Source organism: Herpailurus yagouaroundi, unplaced genomic scaffold (genome assembly GCF_014898765.1).
Source record: "Herpailurus yagouaroundi ecotype Mexico unplaced genomic scaffold, PumYag 159, whole genome shotgun sequence".
Lineage (NCBI taxonomy): Eukaryota > Metazoa > Chordata > Mammalia > Carnivora > Felidae > Herpailurus > Herpailurus yagouaroundi.
This window is the reverse complement of record NW_024412400.1, coordinates 34,367,773-34,394,424: the sequence shown is the minus strand read 5'-3', so window position 1 is coordinate 34,394,424 and position 26,652 is coordinate 34,367,773. Positions and strand designations below refer to the sequence as shown.

At 39.1% G+C, this 26,652-nt stretch overlaps 1 protein-coding gene across 1 annotated transcript in view; it reads left to right on the top strand.

The window, feature by feature from the left end:
- The window catches only part of PIK3CB (phosphatidylinositol-4,5-bisphosphate 3-kinase catalytic subunit beta), a 143,325-nt gene extending 128,367 nt beyond the window's left edge, over positions 1–14,958 (top strand). The window contains exons 19-23 of the mRNA XM_040480320.1: positions 6,350–6,517; positions 7,566–7,689; positions 8,787–8,932; positions 10,169–10,301; positions 10,577–14,958. Of these exons, the coding sequence (XP_040336254.1) occupies positions 6,350–6,517; positions 7,566–7,689; positions 8,787–8,932; positions 10,169–10,301; positions 10,577–10,714 (709 nt within the window). The 3' untranslated portion in view covers positions 10,715–14,958. The remainder of the gene's footprint in view (positions 1–6,349; positions 6,518–7,565; positions 7,690–8,786; positions 8,933–10,168; positions 10,302–10,576) is intronic.
- The last annotated feature ends 11,694 nt before the right edge of the window (positions 14,959–26,652 follow it).

The window sequence follows — 26,652 nt, the reverse complement described above, 5'->3', positions numbered from 1 at the left end:
GCACTATAAGTGACAGACTTTTGCTTTTATTTTTTTTTAATTAAAAAAAATTTTTTTTTTAACATTTATTTATTTTTGAGACAGAGAGACAGAGCATGAACGGGGGAGGGGCAGAGAGAGAGGGAGACACAGAATCGGAAGCAAGCTCCAGGCTCTGAGCCGTCAGCCCAGAGCCTGACGTGGGGCTCGAACTCACGGACCGCAAGATCGTGACCTGAGCTGAAGTCAGACGCTCAACCGACTGAGCCACCCAGGCGTCCCAGACGTTTGCTTTTAAATTAGGAGGAATTTATAATATAATGGTGTAAAAAAATAGAATTAGTTTTGCATAGGTATCAAGTTTTTTAGTCAACCACATACATGTAAGAAATACTGGATGGATAAGAGGAATGGGTGGTTGTGAACTCTGCCTGAGGAACATAAACCCAGAGGGTCTGGTCTACACTGTCCCCCAGCCCACCCCCTACTTTTTGTATATAAAGGTGTATTGGCACAGCCACAGCCCATTTGTTTACATACCGTCTTGTGGCTGCTTTTATACTGTAACTGCAGAATTGAGTAGTGACCTGATAGTTTGTAATATTTACTCTCCGGCTTAATCTCCAAAAGTTTGCTGACCCTTCCTATAAAGTAAACTGCCATAGGAGCGCCTGGGTGGCTCAGTCGGTTAAGTGGCCGACTTTGGCTCAGGTCATGATCTCGCGGTCCGTGAGTTCGAGCCCCGCGTCGGGTTCTGTTCTGACAGCTCAGAGCCTGGAGCCTGTTTCAGATTCTGTGTCTCCCTCTCTCTGACCCTCCCCCGTTCATGCTCTGTCTCTCTCTGTCTCAAAAATAAACATAAAAAAAAAAAAAAATTTTTTTTTTTAAATTAAAAAAAAAAATAAACTGCCGCACAAATGATTTTATCATTTTATCAAATGATTTGATGCCAGGCCAGATCCAAGGACTCAGAGAAGGTCCTGCAGGAACAGCCAAGAGGGTCCCTGGTTTCACACAGGATAGAGATTATTTGGGAGCCAGCAGGAGGTGGAAGAATTTTTTGAAGATAAAGGGAGAGCAGATACAGATGAACCATCTGGAACACTGGGAAAGGAAAGGAGCATGAGTATGGTCTTCTCTGAGGTGTGGGTGTTTTTATTGGGGACAGTCGTGTGGTGTACATGTCCTCTCAGGCATCCAGGAACCAGGTAGAACAAGGACAGAGGCCAGGTGTCTATCAGAGTCACTTGTTTCTTGAAACCAGTGGTCTTGGCATTGAGATGCCTAGCGCCAGTGGTTTCGATATTACCAATTTTGCTGGAAGACTCCAAAGATACCATTGTTTGTCCCTTATGAGGAGGACACGCATTAAGGCATATGTAGGGCCGGGGTGCAGGTCCTAGTAAGAAGAGAAGCAGGAAAAAAAGCAAAGGGAACAAAAGAGCTATTTCTTTTGCGAGTCCCTTTGGTTTCCCTTTCTCCCTTCCATTGCCTTAATTAAAAATTCCCAACCAAGTTCTTTTCTCTTTGCTGTTTTATTTTACCCATTCTATTCAACTGTAAAATACATATAGCATCAAATGAAATTCATTGTGTGACCTCAGGCCAAGGGAGGAAACCACATGTGGGAGTGCTAGAAATAAACCTAGTGTCTCTCTTATGGGAAGCAACAAGTATCTAACAAGAAAAAGGAACTTGTCTGTCCAGGGAGATCTCTGCTGACTTTTTGTACTCTGACCCCATGTTTTTAAAATATGTGGAACTTTAATTCTTTAGGGTTCATTTCCAAATGAATACCATTTTCTCACCAAACTTTTTTTACTCTTTCTATAAATATGCGTGCTTCACTGTTCCTATTGTTTGTTTTCTTTTGGCCAGCTGTTCAGGTTAAGCTGGGTCACATAGCACACACTCTTGTAAATTCAATCTCAAATCTTCAGGTACCTTCTATGCTGTATTACTTTGACCAGAATAGTTTAGTATTTGTAACAGTGCCATGTTAGCATGAATGAAAGTGCCTATTTCTCATTTTCATTTTTCTCTGATGTCCCAAAGATACTCTTGATATTTTTCATACTAAATTAGAACATCTGTAAGCCTATCAGTATGTTAGAACACTCTGACCTCCTCAGTCACCGAATAATAGGTATTCAGCCTCTTCTGTCAAGTCTCCTAGGTTGTCTGTATGTAAATCTATTTGGCCTTCGGTAGATTTCATAGTCTTCTACCACCCCCTGAATTTTGGACAGTTGTCTTCATTGTGACTTTACATCTGAGTTACATTAATGGGATTTACTTCCCTTTTAAGAGTGCTAATCAACACTTCTGTAATGACACTGGTAATAGTCTTGGAAGGATTAGGGAAGAATATGGAAACGATGCAAACATCAGGTAAAGGAATTACACTTTCCTCTTTTGGAGGCAAGGGGCTAAGTCACCACTCAAATTGGGTCAATATGTCAGAGTCAAAGCCCGAGAAAACTTTCTACATACTCATTAAGAGTAGGGTTATGGGGCTGCCATCCCCTCAGCTGTAGAATTTATATTTTAATTCTTGATTAGTGGAAAGATAACAAAGTGCTCCTTGGATCAGAGTCTGAGAAAGGAAGGGAAACATTACCAGTTCTTATGGCCTTTATAAAGTTGAGTGCAAAACAGGCCCATGTGAGATGATCAGGGTTCTAAGAGTTTGTCCCCAGCCTGACTTCTGTCAAACTGTCTGTCTGACAAGGATGTTTTTTCCTTCCCATTGTGAGAGTTTCATCCTCAAGACACTGAATGCTTTTATCATTGCACGCTTTTGAAGAGGAAGTTGTTGGATTTTTGCCCAGTTTGGCTGCAAGTGAGGTGGGAGGAGAAGCAGGAAAGTGAGCCAAAGTGCAGTTAAACCACAGAGTGTTTGCCTCACATGTGTTGTGTCATGATAAGAATAGGGGTGTTGGGAAAGCTTCCATGCTCCAAGCTACTTTGCTTATTGAAAGGTAACTTTTTAAAAGGAAACAAAAACAAAAACAAAAACAAAACAAAACAAAAACAGATGAAAAGCAGTCTGTTGGTATATCACACTGCCAGCATGTAGTTTCGTGATTCTGTTCCCGACCTTACTTTGTTAGAACTAAGAAAGTGCTTAGAAGAGGCATAAAATAATTGAATTCTTGGTTGTATCGAAATTTAGGGACTGTTTATTAAAATCGGCTCTTTTATCTGATTATTAGACACAGTAACACATTCGTACATTCTCTGACACACCCACACACACACACACACACACACACACACACACACACACACACACCCCTCTTTCATAAAGTCCTTCAAAGCTTTCTGAGTGTCTTTAGCAGAATGACAGAAGTTCTTACATGGCCTATAGGGCCCTGCATAGTCTTTCCAACACTGATGGTTTCTGGCTCTCACCTTGCCTTTGCACTCCTCCTTGTATTTTCCTCTAGCTGTGCTGTCCTTCCTACTCATCAAGATGCTGCTTAACTCTCGACATGTTCTCATAGCAATTCTCATTCAGAGATCACATGCACATTGTGCATTTGTGCCTTGTCTGCTCAGTGAGAGCAAGGACTGCTTTTTTTTTTGCTCCTTTTTGTGTCACCAGCAGCAAACAATGCTTGGCATTTAGCTGTACCCATATATTAATTGAGTCCATGAATTTCATCCATTGCATTTTCTCTAGTTACCTTTTATTTGAAATTCCCAAGGTATCACATTCCATTTTGGAGTTGCTGTAATGGTAATACAGTTTTTACAAAACTGGAGAAGATGTTTACAGCCAAAAGAAGAAAAGGATAATGTTAATATGTAAAGATGTCCTATGTATCACTAATGAAAATATTTAAAACCCTAATAAATAGGGAAAGAATGTAAATACTCAGTTCACAAAAGAAATTATTTTTAAATGACTAAAAGAGGTGCACCTGGGTGGTTCTGTTGGTTAAGTGTCTGACTCTTGATTTCTGTTCAGGTCATGATCTCACAGTTCACGAGATTGAGCCCTGCATAGGGCTCCGCGCTGACAATGCAGAACCTGCTTGAGATTCTCTCTCTCCCTCTCTCTGTCTCTCCCCCACTCATGCACGTGCTCACTCTCTTAAAATAAATAAATAAACAAACATTTTTTAAACAATGGCTAAAAGAGACCTGAGAAAATGTTTATTTTCATTAGGAATCATATAAATGAAATTCAAAGCAAAGTGCTACCTATCGATTTAGCAAAAATTATTTTAACAAGAACAGCTGGAGAGGGCTGTTACATGGTCAGTGATTCTAGAGACTATGTTAAGTTATAAAGAGAGTTTTAGAGCCACACAGACTTGTTTTAGATCTTAGACTTAGTTAAATATGTGACCTTTTCCAAGTTACTTTTGTTTCTCATTTGTAAAATTGAGATCTTACCTTACAAGGATTTTTATTATTAAATTTGTCTATTCATTCAAAAATATTTAGGGGCGCCTGGGTGACTCATTCTGTTGAGCGTCTGATTTCGGCTCAGGTCATGATCTCACAGCTTGTGAGTTCACGGCCCACAATGGGCTCTGTGCTGACAGCTCAGGGCCTGGAGCCTGCTTCAGATTCTGTGTCTCCCTCTCTCTCTCTCTGCCCTTCCCCTGCTTCTCTCTCTCAAAAATAAAAATTAAAAAAATTTTTTTAAATTTATTGAGTGTCTACTTTGTGCTACGCACATTCTCAGGCACTGGGGATATAGCAGGGAAAAAAACATCCCTGCCTGGTAGAACTTTCATCCTAGTGGTAGAGAGAGAGACTGTAAGCAAACACATAAATAAAATGTACAAGATGTTTGGATTGTGTTGAAGGCTAAAGAGGAAATAAAGTGGGGAAGAGATAGTAAGTATTATGTCACAGTGTCACAATTTCAGATAGGATGATCAGGAATTTCTCAGAGACAGTAACATTTCAGCAAAGGTGTCAAAGAGGGTCATGTAGATGTCTTGGGTAAAGAAGTAAATCATGTAGAAGTCTTAGGGAAAGATGTGCTAGGCAAAGAAAATAACACATGTAAAGGAATGAGGGAATATTATGCCTGATCTGCTTGAGGAATAGCAAGGAAGCTGGTGTAGTAGGGATAAAGTGAGCAAGAGGGAGGATACTAGGAGAGGTGAAGTAGGACCAGATTGAAGGCTGGCTTTGTGAACTAGGCAAACATGTCGGCTTTCACCCTAAGGTGGGAAGCCTTTGCAGAAATTAACGTGGAGTGACATAACATGCATACTTTTAAAATGGATTAGTGATGGGTATTGAAGAAGGCATCTTTTGGGATGAGCACTGGGTGTTGTATGGAAACCAATTTGACAATAAATTTCATATATTGAAAAATAGATAAAATGGATTATATTGCTGTTGCATTTTTTTTTTAATGTTTATTCATTTTTGAGAGAAAGTGAGAGAGTGCAAGAGTTGGGGAGTGCCTGAGAGAGAGGGAGATGCAGAATTTGAAGCAGGCTCCATGCTCTGAGCTGTCAGCATAGAGCCTGATGCAGGGCTGGAACTCATAAATCATGAGATCATGACCTGAGCTGATGTCAGACTGACTCAGACTTAACCGACTGAGCCACCCAGGCACCCCTGTATTGCTGTTGCATTTAAAACAGACTATGATGTGGAAGCAGACTAATAAGGAAACTTGAATAATTGAGTAAGGGTTGTTAGTGGCTTGGTCTATGGTAGAAGCAGAAGGAAGAGTGGAGGCAGAGAAGTACTTTACACATTTTCAAGACAGGTAAATGCTGGGCATGAGATGAAGAGTCAAAGTTGACCTTAAGGTTGTGGGTTTGAACAACTAGAAGGATGGAGTTGCCATTCATTAAGCAAGGTAATGTGTAAAGTGCCTAGCCCATTGCGTGGCACCTGTTTGTTATGTGCTCCATAAAGGGTGATTCCTTTCACCAAAATTTAGAGTAAAAACGAAAGACTTTTTTTTTAAGGTTTAAAAAATTTATGTAAGTAATCTCTACACCCCACATGGAACTAGAACTCATGACCCTGAGATCAAGAGTTGCACTCTTAGGACTGAGTCAGCCAGGTGCCCCAAAAACCTTTTTCTGATGCGCTTCTGTCCATCTACATAAAAAAGTAGAATATTTCACCAGAATAACTAGATAACAAATTATACATTTAGCTAGTACATTGGCATTCTAGTAAATTACTCCATTTGTTGGCCAAGAGATTTACTCCCTAACAGAAAATAGAACTTGTATTTTTCCATATGACAATAATAGAAAAATGGCAAAGGTATCAATAGTAATAAAACTTTTAAAAACATCAAAGAAGAAACTTCCTCTATTAATGTTTCATTTTATGGATAACATACACATGTGACTATGCCCATTTTTTTCCCTTTCAGGATGCTGCCTTATGGCTGTTTAGCAACAGGAGACCGCTCTGGCCTCATCGAAGTTGTGAGCACCTCTGAAACAATTGCTGACATTCAGCTGAACAGTAGCAATGTGGCTGCAGCAGCAGCCTTCAACAAAGACGCCCTTCTGAACTGGCTTAAAGAATACAACTCTGGGTCAGTTTGTTTATCATTCTTCTGAACAAACAAACAGCCAAACAAGTCACTATTCTTCCAAGTAGAACCAGTAGTGTCCTAGAGGAAATGGTAGTGTTATTTACTGCTTTATTTCAGGTTAGATCAGTGACAGATAGGCCTTCCTAAAGTCTTCCTAAAGATGGTTAGCATTAAATTCTACTTTATCTAGATCACATTTCAAAGCCTTGTAGTAGTTACAATCTAAGAATTTATCATTTTTAAAAATAATTTTTTTAAATGTGTCAACTTCTGTAATCACGTGAATGTATGTATGAACTTAGGTAAGTTTTCAGAGGATTTTTACAATAGAAGTAAATGAGTTTGTAGACTGTGATCTCTCCAAATTAAAAAATACAATGCTAGGAATTGTGTTATTAATGGTTACTGTGTTGGAAAAGTCCTGATCATAGGCAATTAAGGAATTTCACAGTGAGGGAAAACACTATAAATATTTTTGGCTAAAGACTTCAAAGGTGGACTTACATGAATTTCATCATTGGCAAAATCGAAGGACTGGTATGTGAGAATTAGTTTTCAGATTTTGATCTTAAAACCTTGTCTCTAAAGGATCCGTATTCCTAACTTCTAATTTGAGTCAGTGACTTGAACTGTTGAAAATTTAATAGTTAACTTTTCAATATGGAATTCTAGTGTCAGGTCAAACTGACCAAAAAAGGTTCAAATGCCCAGCATCATTGAGCAAAGCTGATGGTGACCTTGTATAATTACAGATATGAAGCTACTCCCAAGCCCAGGGAAACACAGCAGTTTGAATGGCTTAGGTCCATTATCTGGTTCCTGCTGATTCTTCTCTGCCCTGCTCCTGCAGCGATCATCCTCCCTCTCTCGGCTGATCCAGCATGTTTGGCTCATAGGGTTTTGGCAGCTCTGTGTTGCCTTTCTATTCACAATTAAAAAGGAAACAGAAGTGTGAATTGGGTCTCATCTCATACTTTTAGAGACTGAAAACCTTTGTTGCTTCTTTTTTTTTTTTCTCTCTCTCTCTCTCTCTCTCTCTCGTATTCAGGGATGACCTAGACCGAGCCATTGAAGAGTTTACCTTGTCCTGTGCCGGCTACTGTGTAGCTTCTTATGTCCTTGGGATTGGTGATAGACATAGTGACAACATCATGGTCAAGAAAACCGGCCAGGTGAGCTGCTCCCCAGAGTCTGCCAGGGGCCTTGGTGATGCTGTTACATACAGCACAGTCTCTTGTGAAATTCAGGCAGGTTCTTTAGTGATTTTGGGAGTCATGTCTTTGTGCTTTCCTTTATTTCTCCATCCTTTATTTCACATACCATCTGCTTCATATATTCATTGGTGTATTTGCTCAAAGTTAGGTGATAAGCCTTTAATGTTTGAAAAGTCAATTGCAGTTATTCAGAATGACCCTATTCTTTCAATATAAGATCTGGGGAAGAATTAGTGATAAGGACATAGGACACTAAGCCCCTCCCCCTCCCCAAAAAAAACTTTGCCAAGGAAAAATATGGGCAAAAAAGAAAATGTAGTCATAGTATATACCATTGCCACATGCCTTAGCTTCGAAATGTATTTATATAGCCTGAAACTGTGATATAATATGCCTCATTGTATAGCATTGCATCAGCACAGAGTACTAAATCTTTACCTTCCATCATAAAAATAGTAATTCAAAATTAGGAAGTAAAAAATAAGAGTAAACATACCATTTTTGAAAATGGAAGAAAATCACATGAAAGATTGGGGAGAAGTTACCTCCAAGTGGTAGCACTCAAGGTGTTGAGGGGTTGGTGGGGCAAGAATGTACTCTCTTTTTTGTTTTTGTATGTAGAAATATTGACTGAAATCGTTTAATATGTGGAACCATTTGACTTTTTAAAATCAGACATGTTTATTATTTGGGTGTATTTTCCTTTTTAAAGATTTGTGTTTCCCACTGAGTAAATGTGGTTTAGTATTAGGTCCAGGTTGTTATTAAGAATAAAGATCTATGCATGTTAGAAACACTCTTCCCATGTGACCTCTTGCTTTTGAAAAGAGAGAAGGGCTCGTGAACATTTTATAATAATTGTTAAATCACTGTTGTATACCTGAAACTAATACAGTACTATTTATCAATTATATGTCAATGAAAAGAGAGAGAAAAAAGAGGGAAACTATACATCAAGAAAAGTTGAGGATCAGTGTAGTATTGGGGGTCTAGGACTGCTGAGATCTTGCCTTTCTATTTGGAACCAGAGAAATTAAATCCCATTTGTTTCCCAGCTCTTCCACATTGACTTTGGACATATTCTTGGAAATTTCAAGTCTAAATTTGGCATTAAAAGGGAACGAGTGCCTTTTATTCTTACCTATGATTTCATTCATGTGATTCAACAAGGAAAAACAGGAAACACAGAAAAATTTGGCCGGTGAGTATTGCTCTCATGTCATGGATAAACATCTGACATTTTCTCATCTGACTAGCTAGACTGGCATTTCTTAGCTGAGATATATTTAGTTCAGGGAAACAGACTGCTACCTGGGAGGCTTTGGGGGAATTTGCCTGTCAGATCCATGTTCTGGTGTAGAGAGGGGAAATAGAATCTAGAAATTTGAAATAAGCTACTATGTTTTATTCTAAGAGTATACCACTTTTTACCTGTCTTAGAGAATTTTCTGAAACTGTTAAGACATTTCATAATAAGATGCTGAGAGAGGCAGCCATTTTGCTCTCATTCTAAGGGAGCCAGGGCTCAGGACTTTGTAATCTCTGGTCTAGTCCTCACTACTTATATGTTTCTTCTTGTCTTCGTTTCTTCACCTTAAAATAGGGACATAGGGCGCCTGGGTGGCTTAGTCAGTTAAGTGTCCAACTCTTGATTTTGGCTCAGGTCATGATCTCACAGTCATGAGATTGAGCCCCATGTCCGGCTCCATGCTGTCAGCGGATTCTCTCTCCCGCTCTGCACCTCTCTCTCTCTCTCTCTCTCTCTGTCTCTCACTCACAAAAATATAAATAAATAAAATAGAGACAAAAATAAATTTTAGGGCTATTATGATAATTAAAGTTATATGATATGACCAACTCATACTATATGCTTGCCAAATGATTGCTATTATTTCTATTTCTGCCTGAGTTTCTGCAGAATATGTATCTGGGTTCATTTTTCTTTTTGGCAAAATTAGGGAGATAGCATCGGATGATCCTCTTGAATAATTGTCTTTAAACAAGATGATAGGGAGGTGTAGTGCAAAAGCATTGATACTGACTTGGGGAAAATCAAACTAGTCTCTGGAGTTAGACTACAAATCTGGAGTCTAGAAATATGTTCAGAAATCCTCACAGGTTATAATTACCATTTGTTTTGTAACAGCTTTTAGGTCTCATAGAATTAAAAAGCACAGAGTAAATGTTATGTAGCCTTTTATTAGAATTTCAGTTTAGTTGGGTTTTTGAAAAGATACGTGTGATTTTAGACATTCTATGTAAATTTTATTCTTGGGCCAATTTTCAAAGAGTTTTAAAAATCAGAAATGAACCTTTAGTTCAGAGAAAACTTCTAGTTGTTATGGAAAGTCTAGATATGTCTGTCTTGTTTTCCTTTGTGAAATTTGCTCTCTCTCCTCTAACATCATGTTCTTGTGATTTGTTGTATCAACTCAAGTTTCCGCCAGTGTTGTGAGGATGCATATCTGATTTTACGACGTCACGGGAATCTCTTCATCACTCTTTTTGCACTGATGTTGACTGCAGGGCTTCCTGAGCTCACATCAGTCAAGGATATACAGTATCTTAAGGTACAAAACCCTTTTCTTTGTATATTGGAGTTTGTAGGCATGAAGTTCAGCTGTACCTGCCTATTTCATTCACATGTTCAAAGGGAATGGAACAGAGCCATTTCCTGTGAAACTGTTCCTGCCCAGGAGTGGTAGTGACAAGAAGCTGAGTAATTCTCTTGTGAGAACATGAAGCACACAGCTTCGTGATGGCTGGGGAGGCATGGCCGAGATTTCAACATTTGCATGTCACTATGGAGGATGTATACGATCAGATTTTTTCCTTTCATTTTTAGGACTCTCTTGCCTTAGGAAAGAGTGAAGAAGAAGCGCTTAAGCAATTTAAGCAAAAATTTGATGAGGCACTCAGGGAAAGCTGGACTACTAAAGTGAACTGGATGGCCCACACAGTTCGGAAAGACTACAGATCTTAATGATCAGCCTTTGCTCCTAATGTATTTGTTGGTTTTGTTTAGTTTTCATTTTGCACTTGCACTAAATTGAACATGACCCTGCCGGAGATGTTTTAAAGGGAATGAAATCCTAGAACTCATTTAAATTAAGAACAAGGCATCCCACAGAACCTAATCTGCACAGTTCCTGATGACCACCCTCTGCTTCATTGAATGCTTCCAAGATTCATCATGAAAACTCTCAACATTATGGATAATCATTTCCTGCTGACTTTGCACGCCGAGGAATGCTACTAGAGATTGTTTTCTGTCGTTGTCGTCGTCGTCTTCTTCTTCTTCTTCTTCTTCTTCTTCTTCTTCTTCTTCTTCTTCTTTTTTTTAAGTATTTGGTACTTTTCCAGAAAGGTGTAAATACTTCTTTTTGTATTGTGACCAAGTGTTATCACTCAGCCGACTTATCCACTCCTGGGCACTGGTAGTTGTTCTTATTTTCCAAATGAAGCTTAAAAGAAAGGTATCTTTCTTCCCCTTTTAAATTGTGTAAACTACAAATTATAACATAATTTGAAATTATGTTTTTTTTTTTTTTCAAAAGAAATCTCTAAATCTATGGAAACATTAATTCTTTTGTTGATATTTATCTACCAGGACAGCATCATTTCTAGCAGGCTTGCTGAAGACCTGCTGGTGAGGCAAATATAATATATATGTTGCATATATATTTATAAAATTTCTAGTGGAAGTTCTATATAAAAAGACATTTCTTTGTTTTTTTTTTAGTCTGTGTTTTAAAGTTTTACAAAAAGAAGAGCTTTTTCCTAAGTTACTTTTTTTAGTTAACTATGTGATCCAGTTCTTCCAGTTGCTTCTGTAATGAGGCACATAGTACTTTCAGTTTTTACATGGTTTCTATGAAAGAGTTCATTTCATAGAGCATAATACTTGAGCAAATGCATCCAAGACAGAAAGCAAATGAAAAGGAAACTATTTATGGAATCATCTCCACACCTAAAATTCAGTATTTTAGTAAAATGCCAGCTGTTCTTACTGTATTTATTAAAACTTGTAATAATGTGATTTTTTCAAGGATATTAGCTCAAATTGAAATGGTTTCATGCCACATGGAATTCTTTAATTTATTTGTTGAGGTACCATATCTTTAGGGTGCTAGATGGCAAATAATGTTAATATGTGCAATAAGAACTACTGGTTTGAATGTGTAAATGGATGCTCTTTCTGAGTACTGGCAATATCCATCAAAACTACTGCTTTTTCTCCAAAGACTTTTGGGAGCTCTCAATCCTGTGACATGAGAAAGAGAACTGATTATTTGCCCTGTGACTGAGTTTTCTATAGGAATTTTATTAAAGATTGTTTAATTTTGTTGTCCTCCTTCATGTTCTCAGTCAAATAAATGGGTGAGCTGGTTTCAGCTGCTCTTGGGATTTGTGGGCTGCTTCTTTATGGACAGCACAGGCCTTTAGGTCTTGGCACTGGGACTCTAAGAAATGGCCAAGTTAAGGGACCAATCAATCTGAGGAATAGGCTGAGGCTCATGGTCTCTTCTCTGACTTCTACCTCTGCTTCCCAGCCCCAACAGGCAGTGTGGGAAGCCTCTTGGACCTTAGTTGGTGCCTGAGGCTCATCAAGTTTCCATACCTTTGTGAGGTACCCTGAGGTTGGGGAGAATGCCTGTTCAGTTACTCAGTACCCAAGCCAAGGCCAGACTGTGGCCACTTTGTAGCTCTCTTCCGTGGGGCAGATGTTCAGGGGAAGTCATAGTTTCTTAGAAATAAGTCAGCCGAGGATGGAGATTGACCTCTAAACTGACCATTCAGGGCTGGTCCAAACTCAGTGAGAGTTCCAGGAATAGGACTGTGAAGGATAGATTTGTTCAAGGCTCTTTGTCTGGTAGCAGTCTACCATTACATGCACTAGGTTGCAGGTCAGGAGTTTGGAGACTGGTGAATGTTGCCAGCTGGAAGTGGGCCCCACTGCTTCCAGAGGGGTCTCCTCACCCTACACGGAACCTTGGTTTAAAAAATACATATATTCACAATGAATGTGAATGTCAAGAGTAAGAAAGAGAAATAAACAGTCCTGGGTGTGAGCCCAGGATGACTCTGTACTCCCCCTCCACCATCTCTGCCATAAGCCCCTCAAAGATAGCCAGGACACTATGACACAGTAGCCCTCTGTAGCTGCCAACCACTCATAACAGGTGCTCCCCACATACTTCCTGGATTGCATATTTCTGATTCTCAGGGGCTCTGTCAGAGCCAGAGAGGGGAGGTGGAAGGCAGAGGATAGCTAACCAAGAAGTCTGGGCTGCAGGGTCAGCTTGTTGCATGGGGTCTCGTTACCCATTACCTTGCCTGTTTAGTGCTCTGGTCAACAATAAATCTTAGCCCAAAACTTTTGGCTCCTTGTCTTTTGGTCCTTCCCCAAGTTTATCCAAGACATTGCTTTACCCTATACATTTCCATACTTGAGGGCAGCATCTGTGTCTGCCTGGGTCTGGGAAGACAAAGGATGGCTTTGTTGAACAGGTAATTTCGAGTATTAACCTAGTATATCTATAGGCAGACTCTGGGCTGTAGAGACCAATACTTGCAATCCAGCTCTGCCTCTGTGACCCTTGAGTAAGGTATTTTATTTCTCAGGGTCTGAGCTTCCTAGTGTGTGAAATGGGACTGATAATAACTGCCCTACTCACTTCTGTATGGTGGTGAGAGGCTAGGTTAAGACGGGGAATGGGAACGTATGCTGAGTCCCAATTTAGAGGCAAACTCGTTTCTTTCCCTGCTTCTACTACTTGAAGGCCACTAAAGGGAGGAATCTCAGAGAAGGAAAGCCCCTTCCAGAGCTCTATCCCTGTCTCCTGACTGAGGAAGTCCTTCAGTGTATTCTCAGTTCTGCCTTGTCCAGCCCATGGCCCTGACTCTCAGCACCAGACCTGCCAGGCAGCCTGTAATGCAGAGGTCACTTGTCTGTAGAAGGAGAAAGACTGTGGGAAGGAGAGCAGGGAGGTACCTGCCATGTGACCCTGACTGTGGGGGGTGGGCAGCTTTTAAAAAGGAGGGGGCAAGGGCTGAGGTCTCTTGGGTCAGAGGGCGTCTGAGCTGAGTCTTCAAGGACAGACAGAAGCTAGGTGAAGGGGCGATAGGTGAGACTAAGCAGGAAGGTACAGCATGTTGTAAAGTCCTGGGTGGGTGGAAAAACAGGATGCACTAACAGGCTCAGTAGTTGTTTCTTTCCCCTGCCTCTTCTCCTTCCTCCGCTCCAGAATGCTGCACTTGTCCAGCTCCAGCTGGGATCTAAACAACAGTCGTGTCATCCTGGAGCCTCTTCCTCTTTCAGTATCTGTGGCAGTTTTATCCCCTTGTCTGATGATTGGAAAAGTATCCGATATCACCGTCTGGGTTATTCCTGCTCTAAAATGTGTAACTAATGGATTTTTGGAACTCACTTTTAACCCACTTTTAATAAAGCCCAGGTTTACCATTCAGAAAAGTCTGCCCTTTGAAACTCCCTACTTTTCTGTATCTTTTTTTAGTGTGAGAAATGGCACATAAAGTATATAAAGCAATAAGGCATATAAATAGCATTAGCATATTCTAGAGCAGACACCCAGATAGCCATCAGATAGGTCAAGAAGGAACACTACCAACACTTCAGAATCCCTACCAGTCCCCCTTCTTGGTCAGGACCCCCTCCTCTCTGCCAAGGTAATCACTGTCTCTTCTTTGAGGGCAATCATCTTATTTCCTTACTCTACAATTATGCTGCCTACTTAGTGGGTTGGGCTTCTTTTGCTCAACATTATGTTTTGAAGATTCAGCCAAGTGGTTGCATAATTCATTATCACTGCACAACATTCCATCTTAGAGGTATCCTATAATTTATAAATCTTTTCTACTGTTGGGACACATACAGGTGGTTTCTAGTTTGAGGCTATTACAATTAAATAATGCTGCTATGGTAATTACAGTTTATCTGCTGATTCATGGATGTATATATTTCAATGTATATACTTAAGATTAAAATTAATTGGTCATAGGATTATGCCTATCTTTATTTTGACTAATTAATGCTAATTAAGCGGTGTGCCAACTTTATTCTTCCTCCAGTACTTAATTCTTATTGTTCCATATTCTCACCAGTACCCAGTTAGCCAATATTTTTAAAATTTTAGCCATTCTAATGTGTGAGGTGAAGAAATTTGCATTCCTTGATTGGTAATGAGATTAAATTGCTTTTTCATATTTTTGTTCATTGGGTTTTCTCCTTTGTGAAGTACCTGCTTAATTCCTTTGTCCATTTATTAATTTTAGATACCTACCATTTGAGTTCTTGTTTGTTTTAATGAGGTTTTTTTTTAATTTTGCTTTTTGTTTTTATGTGAAATTCTGTGTGTGTTTCATATGCAAGCCTCTTGTCGGTCACATGTTGAAAATTTCTTTGCCACTCAGCATGTGACTTTCTCATTCTCAATGTTTCTTCTCATAGCTATGATCGTAATTTTAATGTAAAATTTATTTTCCCTTATGATTGATATCCCTTGTACAGGTTTTTCCCTCCTGTAAGGTCATGAAGATATTCTCCTGGATTATCCTCTAAAAACTTTTTTAAAACCTATTCCATTCAGGTCTATAATGTATCTGAGATTGCTTTTTGTATATAGCGTGAAGTGTTTTTCTTATAGGGGCACCAAGTTGCCCTAGTTTCTTTTATTGGGATCCTTTCCCCACTGTTCTATAGATCCACTTTTGTCATAACCCAAGTGTCCATATATGCAGGAGATATTACTGGACTCTAGAAGATACCCAGTAGATTTCATCTCCCTCTTTTTATTTTTTTAAACTTATTTATCATATTCATACATAGCATGTGGTGTGAGCTAGGCATGCATCTAAACTGTATGTGTTTAATCTTTGTAACAACCTCCATATGGGTACACGTGTTCTTCCCTGCTTTACAGATGAGAAAAGTGAGGCACAGAAAATTAGGTGATTTCACCATAGTCACAAAGTAGGAGCCAGTATTCAAACTCAGAGACTCTTTCTTAAGTATCCATGCTTTTTCCTCACAGTTATCAATGATGCCTCAATTCATATTTCAGAATCTGCTTGAGATCTACAAAAAGAAACCTGTGGAAATTTTGAATGGCATTGCATTAAATTGTAGATTAGCTTGAGGCAAATTCACATCTTTCAGAATATTGACTCTTCCAATCTATGACAACGGAGTATCCTTCGTTTAGATCCTCTTTAATTTATGTCCACAATGATTTATACTTTTCTATGTAGTCTTATATATCTTTTGTTAGATTTCTGGGTAAGTGGTTTTAAGTTTCATTGTTGCTAATCTATAGCAGTGGTTTTCCACATGGGGTCCCCTGACTAGAAGTATTCACATTGCCTGGGAGCTGCTTACAACTACAAATTCTTGAGGACTTCCCTTCCCTCCATAAGACCTGCTGAATCAGAACCTCTGGAGACTGGAGATGGAATCCAGCAACCTGTATTATATTTATTGAGAGAGAGGAGGGGCAAAAAGGTGAGAGAGAATCCCAAGCAGGTTCCACACTGTTAGCACAGAGCCCAACCCAGGGCTCGGTCTCACAAATTGTGGGACCATGACCTGAGCCGAAATCAAGAGTCCGATGCTTAACCAACTGAGCCACCCACGCACCACCAAGCAACCTGTATTTCAGTAAAGCTTTAACAAGTTTCGGAGCAATCAGTAGGCATACAATTGATGTTTGCATTTAGCAGACATACTAAACATTCTTTTTAATTCTATTTGTAGAACTTACTTTGTAGAACTTACAGCAATATTCACTCTTTTTACTGATCTCAAAGGGAAAGTTTTTTTTTTTAATTTTTTTTTTTACATTTATTTATTTTTCAGAGACAGAGACAGAGCACAAGTGGGGGAGGGGCAGAGAGAGAGGGAGACACAGAATCCGAAGCAGGCTCCAGGCTCTGAGCTGTCAGCACAGAGCCCGATGCGGGACTTGAACTCACTGACTTGAGAGATCATGACCTGAGCCGAAGTCGGATGCTCAACTGACTGAGCGACCCAGGCGCCCCAAAGGGAAAGATTTCAATATTCAGTATGGTTTATGCTCTGGAATCTGGATCTTTTACCAGATTAATGAAGCATGCTTCAATTCCCAAGGGATTTTTTTTTTTTTTTTAAATCATGATGCTGAGTTTAATTATTTTCCTGCATTTTGCTAAGGTTTTTCTCATTTGGTAAGTTATATCAATTGATTTCCACATTAAAAAAAATTTTTTTTAATTTTTATTTATTTTTGAGACAGAGAGAGACAGAGCATGAACGGGGGAGGGTCAGAGAGAGAGGAAGACACAGAATCTGAAGTAGGCTTCAGGCTCTAAGCTGTCAGCACAGAGCCTAACGCGGGGCTCGAACTCACAGACCGTGAGATCATGACCTGAGCCTAAGTTGGACGCCCAACCGACTGAGCCAGGCACCCCGATTTCCACATTTTAAACTAAAGTTTACATTCCTAGAATGAGCCCAATTTGATTATGATGTATTTTAATATATTGCAGGATTTCGTTTACCAATATTTCATTTGGGATTTTTACATCTATTTTATCAATGGGATTGGCCCATAAATTTCCTTTAAGGTCTGTGTCAGGCTTTGTTACCAAGATTCTCTGACCTTATAACACAGGTAAGATTGTCATTATTGTCATTATTTCTTACTTAAAAATTTGATAAGAATTTGGGCAGTGACATATATCAGATATTTTCTTTGAGGTGTGGATTTCATTAACAGCTAGAGTAATACTCAGATTTTTATTGTATTGTCTCCATTTTAAAGAGTTGTAATTTCTAGGAATATGTCCATCTGCATTTTAAATGTTATTTCTATAAAGTAATTGATGTGTTAGGAGTTTATTAATGTTGCAGGATTTGTACTGATGCCCTCATTTCATTCTTGGTATTAGTCAATGCCTCCTCTGCTTTCTTAATTAGTCTCACAGAGGTTTTTCAATTGTATTGATCTTTACAAAGAATTAGTTTTTGGCTTTTTTGATTCTCCAATGTGTCTTTGTGTTCTGCATTTCCTTCCATCCCTATTATTAGCTTCCTTCTACTTTATTTGGTCTTATTTTCCCCTTCCAATTTTGTGATGGTTGCTTAGCTGTCAACTTTAGCCCTTATAATAACAATATTTATCTGCATCCCATAATTCAGAGATGAAGTCTTTTCATCACCTTTCAGTAAAAAGTATTTTCTAATCTCCATTTTTCTTTTTGTGTGACTTGCTGATTATTTAGAAGTATATTCATTTTCCAAATACATGTGGATTTTCTTATTGTTGATTTCTAGACTGCATGGCATTCAGAGAACATAACTATATGATTTCAGTTGTTTCAAATTTGTGAGGCTTGTTTTTATGACACAATATGGTCAAGTGTTATAAATATTCAGTGTGCATATGAAAAAAATCCATATTATGCAGTTAACATAGTGTTCTATATATGTTCATTAGATCAATTCTGTTGAGTTGTTTAAATTTATATATTTTTACTGAGTTTTTGCCGAGTATTTATGAGAGAGATCAGTTAAAATATCTCACTATGATTTTGTATTTGCTTATTCTAGTTATATCAGTATTTATAGAGTTTGAGGAAATATTAGGTGCTTACAAATTTAGAGTTCATTTATATCCCTGGTGAATTGAACCATTTGAAAAATTGCTTTAAAATATTCTCTGTGTTTCTGATAATGCTTTTTTGCCTTAATGTCTACTTTAATTGATATTAATATAGTTGTGGCAGCTTTCATTTGGTTAGTGATTGCATGATGTGCTTTTTCTTTAATCTGTTTATAATCCTTATAAATGTTTCTCTTCTTCTCTCTCTCTCTCTCTCTCTCTCTCTCTCTCTCTCTCTTTTTTTAAGAGAGAGAATGTGAGCACAGCAGGAGAGGGGCAAAGAGAGAGGGAAAGAACGAGAATCCCAAGCAGGCTCCACACTATCAGCGCAGAGCCCGATATGGTGCTTGAACTCACAAACCTATGAGATCATGACGTGAGCCAAAAATCAAGAGTTGGATGCTTAACCGACTGAGCCACCCAGGCGCCCCTTAAATGTTTCTGTTAAATCTGTTAAACAGTTACATTTACATTTAATGTAATTGCAAATATGTTTGGAGTCAAGTGAACCATCTTACTATGTAGTTTTATTTTTTTCTAGCTTTTCTTTGTGTTCCTTTTTCCATTATTTTCTCCCCAGTTTCTTTTTCTAATTTTTTATTTATTTTTTTAAAGTCTATTTATTTTTGACAGAGAGCAAGCAAGCAGGGGAGGGGCAGAGAGAGAAGGGCAGGGAGAGAGAATTCTATATGGGGCTTGAACCCATGAACCATGAGATCATGACCTGAGCTGAAATCAAGAGCTGGATGCTTAACTGACTGAACCACATAGGTTCCCTCCAGTTTTTGTTTTGTTTTGTTTTTTAATGTTTATTTATTTATTTTGAGAGAGAGAAAGCGCTGGAACAGGGTCCATAAGATCATGATCTGAGCCAGAATCAAGAATCGGACACTTAACCAACTGAGTCACCCAGGCACCCCAATTTTCTTTCCAGTTTTAATGGAATTCTAAAATATTTTTTTCTGTTAATTTGGAAATCACACTCTTTTGCCATTCTTTTATTGATTAAACTGGGTTACAACTTGCATAATAGACTTATCCTTGTCCAATGTTACTTGGTACTTTTATCATCTTCCCAGAAAATGCTAGTGAATCTATTTACTTCTCTCCAAATCTATATGGTATTGTTGTTGGATTTCAATTGTATAGCATTGTTAAATCCCACAGAACGTATTGTTCTATATAGCTACTGTTCATTTAGATATATAGATGGTCTCCAATTTAACAATGGTTTGACTTAAAATTTTTCAATTTTACGATGGTGTGAAAGTACTCATTTCAAATTTTGAATTTTGCTCTTTTCCTGGACTAGTGATAATGTAGTATGACACACTATTGTGATTCTGGGCAGTGGTAGTAAACCACAGCTCCTATTCAGGCATGCCATCGTGGGGGTAAATGAAAAACTTAAAACCATTCCACACCCATGCAACCTTTCTGTATTTCACTTTCAGTGCAATGTTGAATAAATTATATGAAACATTCAACACTTTATTATAAAATAGGCTTTGTGTTTAATGATTTTGCCCAGCTGTAGGCTAACGTAAGTGTTCTGAACATGTTGAAGGCAGGCTAACCTCAGGTATGATGTTCGGTCAGTTTTAAACGCATTTTTGACTTACGCTCTTTTCAAATTACAATGGCTTTATTGGGACATAACCCCATCATAACTCAAGGAAGATTTATACATACATTTTTACCATCATCATTGCTTTTCATCTTTTTTCTTGCATTTTTTTAAAATGTTATTCTTGAAAGAGAGACAGAGCATGAGCGAGGGAGGGGCAGAGCAAGAGAGGGACACAGAATCTGAAACAGGCTCCAGGCTCTGAGTTGTCAGCACAGAGCCCGATGCAGGGTTGGAACCCATTAAGCCATGAGATCATGACCTGAGCCAAAGTCAGACCCTTAACCGACTGAGCCGCTCAGGCACCCCATTCTTGCATTTTTAAGTTTTCACCTGGGATCATCTTTTTTCTTAGACCAAAGAAAACCCTTTCATATTTCTTTTCATTGTTCTACTCTTAATTTCATCAAACTTTTATTTGCCTGATTATAAATGTTAGTTTTCTTGGGTGTAAAGATTTAGGTTGGTAATTACTTATTTCCTTTGAAGATCCTTTGAAGGGATCTTTCCTTTGCCATCTTGCTTATATCTTTTCTACAGAAAAAGGCAACATTTTATTTATTTATTTATTTTTGAGTTTGTCTATTTTGAGAGAGAGAACAGAGCAAGCAGGGGAAGGGCAGAGAGACAGGGAGAAAGAATTACTAGCAGGCTCTGCACAGAGCGGAGCCCAATGTGGGGCTTGAACTCATGAACTGTGAGCTCATGACCTGAGCCAGAAACCAAGAGTCAGATGCTTGACTAATGGAGCCAAAATGTAACATTTTAAAGGGACCTGGGTGGCTCCGTCAGTTAAGCGTCTGACTCTTGATTTCAGCTCAGGTCATGAGCTCATGGTTCGTGAGATTGAGCCCCATATCAGGCTCCACACTGACAGCACGGATCCTGCATGGGATTCTCTCTGTCCCTCTCTCTCTGCCCCTCTCCTACTCATACATGCTTGCTCTCTCAAATTAAATAAACATTTTTTAAAAAGGTAACATTTTAATACTTTTTTTCTACTCAGTACTTTTATTATTTTTTTAATATGAAATTTATTGTCAAATTGGTTTCCATACAACACCCAGTGCTCACCCCAACAGGTGTCCTCCTCAATGCCCATAACCGACTTTCCCCTCCCTCCCACCCCCCCATCAACCCTCAGTTTATTTTCAGTTTTTAAGAGTTTCTTATGTTTTGGCTCCCTCCCTGTCTTTTTTTTTTTTTTCCTTCCCCTCCCCCATGGTCTTCTGTTAAGTTTCTCAGGATCCCCATAAGAGTGAAAACATATGGTATCTGTCTTTCTCTGTATGACTTATTTCACTTAGCATAACACTCTCCAGTTCCATCCACGTTGCTACAAAGGGCCATATTTAATTCTTTCTCATTGCCATGTACTACTCCATTGTGTATATAAACCACAATTTCTTTATCCATTCATTAGTTGATGGAATTTTAGGCTCTTTCCATAATTTGGCTATAACCAGGGAGATAACAAAACAAAGCAACAAAAGAAAACAAAACAACCACCCCAGGTATATCATGGTAAGTTTTAAGTTTTAATTTTTACTATGATATACCTGGGTGGTTGTTTTGTTTTCTTTTGTTGCTTTGTTTTGTTTTTGTATTCTCCCTGGTTATAGTCTGCAGAACTTCTTGAATCTATAGCTTGCTACCTTACATCATTTGGAAATTTCCTTTCTAATCCGCTTCTGCATACTTCTCTCCTTTTGCAACTCCATTTATATTTATTTGACCTTTAACTGTGCAGTCTGTATTTATTACTCTCTTCTCTGTAATCTCTTTGTATTTTTCTTCTAGATATTTTCTTCTTATATCTCTTCCAGTTTTGTATTTTTCTGATTTTGAGTTACTAATTTCATTGTATATTTTTCAATTCTACAATTTCTATTTGGTTCTATTTAAATTTTGCATAGTATCTTGGTTTTTTTTTTTTTTCCTGTTCCCTTTGAAATTCTCAGAGTTGTCTTTTGTTATCTTGAACATTTTAAACATAGTTATGTTAAGTTCTACATCTTTAATGAACTCTTAAACCGCAGCCCCTATGGGTCTGTTTCTATTGCTGCATTATTTTTGCTAACACCAATTCATGTTGTCCTGTCTCATTTGCTGTGTATTTATTTATGCTGGATACTCACATCCAAGGTAACTAATTTCAAGAAAAAAATCAAGTCTTTATTACTTCTTAAGTTATGCTCTTTGGGGCTCCAGCGCAAAATGTGGGAATTTGCTAGAGTTGCCCCCCAACACTGGCATTCCTGGACCCCAAGTTTTGTCCCCCCAGCCCTGCTGAACTATAAAAAATGCTATTTAGTCTCTTGGCCTCTGGTAGAATCAGTCAACATTCCCAGGGTTAAATGGTGAGCATTATATGGACTTCTAAAAGTTTTTGAACTTTATGTAAATGGAATTTTAATTTTTTTAATGTTTATTTATTTATTTTGAGGGGCACTTGGGTGGCTCAGTCAGTTAAGCTGCTGACTCTTGATTTCGGCTCAGGTCATGATCTTGCAATTTCGTGAGTTGGAGCCCTGTGCTGGGCTCTGCACGAGGACCATAGGTGGACCTTCTTGGGATTTTTCTCTCTCTTCCCCTCCCCCGCTTGTGTGCGCGCGCGCGCGCTCTCTCTCTCTCTCTCTCTCAAATAAATAAACTTAAAAATATATTTATTTTGAGAGACAGCAAGCGCACACACAAGTGGGGCAGGGGCAGAGAGAGAGGGGAAAGAGAATCCCAAGCAATCTCCATGCTCAGTGTGGAGCCCAACACAGGGCTCGATCTCATGAACTGTGAGATCATGACCTGAGGCGATATAAAGAGTTGGTTGCTTAACTGAACCACCTAGGTTCACCTGTAAATTGAATTTTTAAATTTAGTAAATGTCAGATTGTCTTACTAAGAACTTAAAATACTTATTTCACCCTCATGGTATAAAGGGGTACCCTTCCACATCTCAGACAGCAATATGTCATTGTTTTGTGGGGGTTTTTTTGTTGTTGCTGTTTTCATTGTTAAAATAATTTCCCTAACTATAAATTAAGTTGAGCATTTATTTTTATTTAAAAATTTTTTAATGTTTATTTTTGAGAGAGAGGGTAGGGGGGGAGAGAGAGAGAGAGAGAGAGAGAGAGAAAGAAAATGCAAGTGGGAGAGGGGCAGAGAGGGAGACACAGAATCTAAAGCAGGCTCTAGGCTCTGAGCTGTCCGCACAGACCCCATTGCAGGGCTTGAACTCACCAATTGTGAGATCATGACCTGAGCCCAAGTCAGACGCTTAACCGACTAAGCCACCCAGGTGCCCAATATTGTTTATTACCTTTTTTTATGGTACTTTTTTACCTTGCAACTTTAAAATTTCTACATAGTCAAATATGTCTGTTTTTTATTTTATAGCTTCTTGATTTCCTTACTTAAGATCTTCTTTGCCCTTAGCCAGTCTCAGATGCTATAGCTCTTCAGGATTTAATCTTAGACTCCCTTTTTTTTGGTCTACACACTTGTTCATTGATGCCATTCATTCCCATTGCTGCCCACATGTATAGCTGCAGGCCAGACCTGTGAACCGCAGTAACATGAATCTGTCTATCGTCAGTGGGGAGTGTGCTAGCTCCTGGGGGATCCAGCAGTATGTGGTCCCTGCACTCCAAGCTTGTTAGACGAAGCAGATAACTGTGTTAGTTTAGAGGGATGACTGGGAGACTTGTTGATATCTTGCACATTTTGTACTGCTGTAAGAGAAAGGCTACAGCTAAAAGATTATCTCCAGAATATATGTAGAACTATTACAAACCTATTAGAAAATGTCAACTCAGTAGAAAAACATGCAAAAGAAATGAAAAGGTAATTCTTGGAAGAGAAAACCTGAGTGTCCAATAAACACGTAGGAGACTCGACTTCACTAGTAATCAGAGAAAAATTAAAATAAGATACCATTTTTAGGGGGGCACCTGGTTGGTTCAGTCAGAAGAGCATGCAGCTCTTGATCTCAGGGTCATGATTTTGAGTTCCATGTTGGGTGTAGAGATTACTTAATAAATAAAAACGTTAGAAATAATAAAAATAAAATGAGGCACCACTTAAAAAAAAAACATTGGATTGGCAAAATTTTAAAATCTTGACAACTTCCAGTTGAAGATATGAAGAAAAGAACTTCTGGTCAAAATTTATAATGGCACAACCACCTATGAGAACAATTTGGCAAATGTCTAGTGATACTGAAGGTACACCTACCTTTGATTTAGCAATCCCACTTCTGAGTGTATTAAGGGCAGTGCTTCTCAATCTTTGACGTACATATAAATCACCATGGGGGCTTATTAAAACACAGACTCTGAGTATGCCTGGGGAAGGACGGGAGATTCTTAACTCCTAACAAGCTCCTAGATGATGTCGTTGCTGCTAGTTCAATGACACACTTTAAATAGCAAGGCCCAAGAGAAACTCTTAAGCATATCCTCAAGGGACATACACAGAGATGTTCATTAGAGCACTGATGGTATTACTGATCATCTGAAAACTACTGAGGTGAGTGGATGACTAAATTTGTATGGTTGAATGCAAGAGTGAAAAGAAACTTGAGTTGCACATGTCAACTTAGATAAATCTCAAAAACAATGTTGAGTGGGAAAAAAAAGCATGTTGCAGGAAGGATACATGAAGAGATATTTAAAATTTTAAATAGTATTGTGTACTGTTTAGGGATATATGTTTATATAGGAAAGGAATATAGACTTGCATAAGAATGACAAACATCAAAATTACAACAGTGAGGAGTGCCTGGCTGGCTCAGTCAGTAGAGCATGTGACTCGATCTCGGGGTTGTATGTTCAAGCCCCACATTGGGTGTAGAGATTACTTTAAAATCTTTTTAAAAAATTATGGCAGGGGCGCCTGGTGGTTCAGTCAGCTAAGCATCTGACTTCAGCTCAGGTCATGTCTCACGGTTTGTGAGTTTGAGCCCCCACGTCAGGCTCTGTGCTAACCGCTCAGGGCCGGGAGCCTGCTTTAGATTCTGTGTCTCCCTCTCTCTCTGCCCCTCTCCTGCTCACACTTTGTCTCTCTCAAAAATAAATAAACATTAAAAATTTTAAAAAAAGAAAAGAGGGGCGCCTGGGTGGCGCAGTCGGTTAAGCATCCGACTTCAGCCAGGTCACGATCTCGCGGTCCGTGAGTTCGAGCCCCGCGTCGGGCTCTGGGCTGATGGCTCAGAGCCTGGAGCCTGTTTCCGATTCTGTGTCTCCCTCTCTCTCTGCCCCTGCCCCATTCATGCTCTCTCTCTGTCCCAAAAATAAATAAACGTTGAAAACAAAAAAAAATTTAAAAAAAAAAAAAAAAGAAAAGAAAATTACGGCAGTGATTATCTGGGCAAGGCAGGGGACTGGGAATTGGGAAGGTACATGGCAATTCAGTTGCAATGTAATGCTTTAGTTACTAAACTGGGTAAATGGTATAACCCAGTTAAATAATACAACTGTCTGTTATATTATTTTCTATATGTTGCACATCTGAAATACCTCATTCAACAACTAAAACAACAAAACAAATAGCCTTTTATCTTTAAGATGAAGAGACTGAGGCTCAGGAACCTGACCTGTGCCTAACTTCAAATCCAGGCTGCACTGTTATATTACCATACTGCTTCAAATGAACAACACAGAACATCGGTTCACCAAGTCAAAGGCAAAACCCTGTCCCCAGGTTTGATTTCCACAAAGGTTAAATCAAACTGTATGCCCAAGTATTTGATGTGGGACATGGTGCACACTGAAAACAGGTTTTGACCTCTAATAACTAGAGTTCAACACAAGGTGCCTAAAAACACTTGCTTTTTTTTTTTTTTTAAGTTTATTTATTTTGAGAGAGAGAGAGAGAGACAGCAAATGAGGAGGGGCAGAGAGAGAGGATCCCAAATAAGGCTCTGCGCTGAATAAGGCTCAGCACGGAGCCCGACTCAGGACTCAAACCCATGAACTGGGAGATCATGACCTGAGCCCAAATCAAGAGTTGGACGCTCAACTGACTGAGCCACCCAGGCACCTCAACATTTGCTTTGCTTTTCGACTTAAGTCTAAAACACTTGTTTTTGGGGGCGCCTGGGCAGCTCAGTCGGTTAATCATGTCACTTCGCCTCAAGTCATATCTCAAGGTTCGTGAGTTGGAGCCCTGCTTCGGGTGTGCATGACCCCCACTGCTGTCCGTCTCTCTGCCCCTCAGTCACTTGCGCCCTCTCTCTCTAATAAATAAATAAAACATTTGTTTTGGTACCAGATAAAATACGGCCATTAAAAGAAGCCCATTATTTAAGAGAAAAGAAAATACCCAAACACTTGAAAGCAAACCCAAATGTGAGTTGAAGAAGCCTTGGAAGAGTCTCTCTTAGTTCCCCTCCTAGTTTTCCAGTGGCTGTGATGCAAAGTGGGGGTGGAGAACAGGGGATCATTTCTGTGAAGGTAGTATAGTGACCCACCAGTTGTGAAGACTTGAAAAAAAAGTTAGAGGAAGCAAATAGTCAAAGGCTAATTTTAATACGTTTGCTCTGCCACCTAGCATGTCGCCTGCCTACCCCAGACCTGGTGGAGCCAGCACCTTCCCTCTCTCTGTTCTCCCCTTAGTTCCTGTTCCTGGTACTTGAACCTG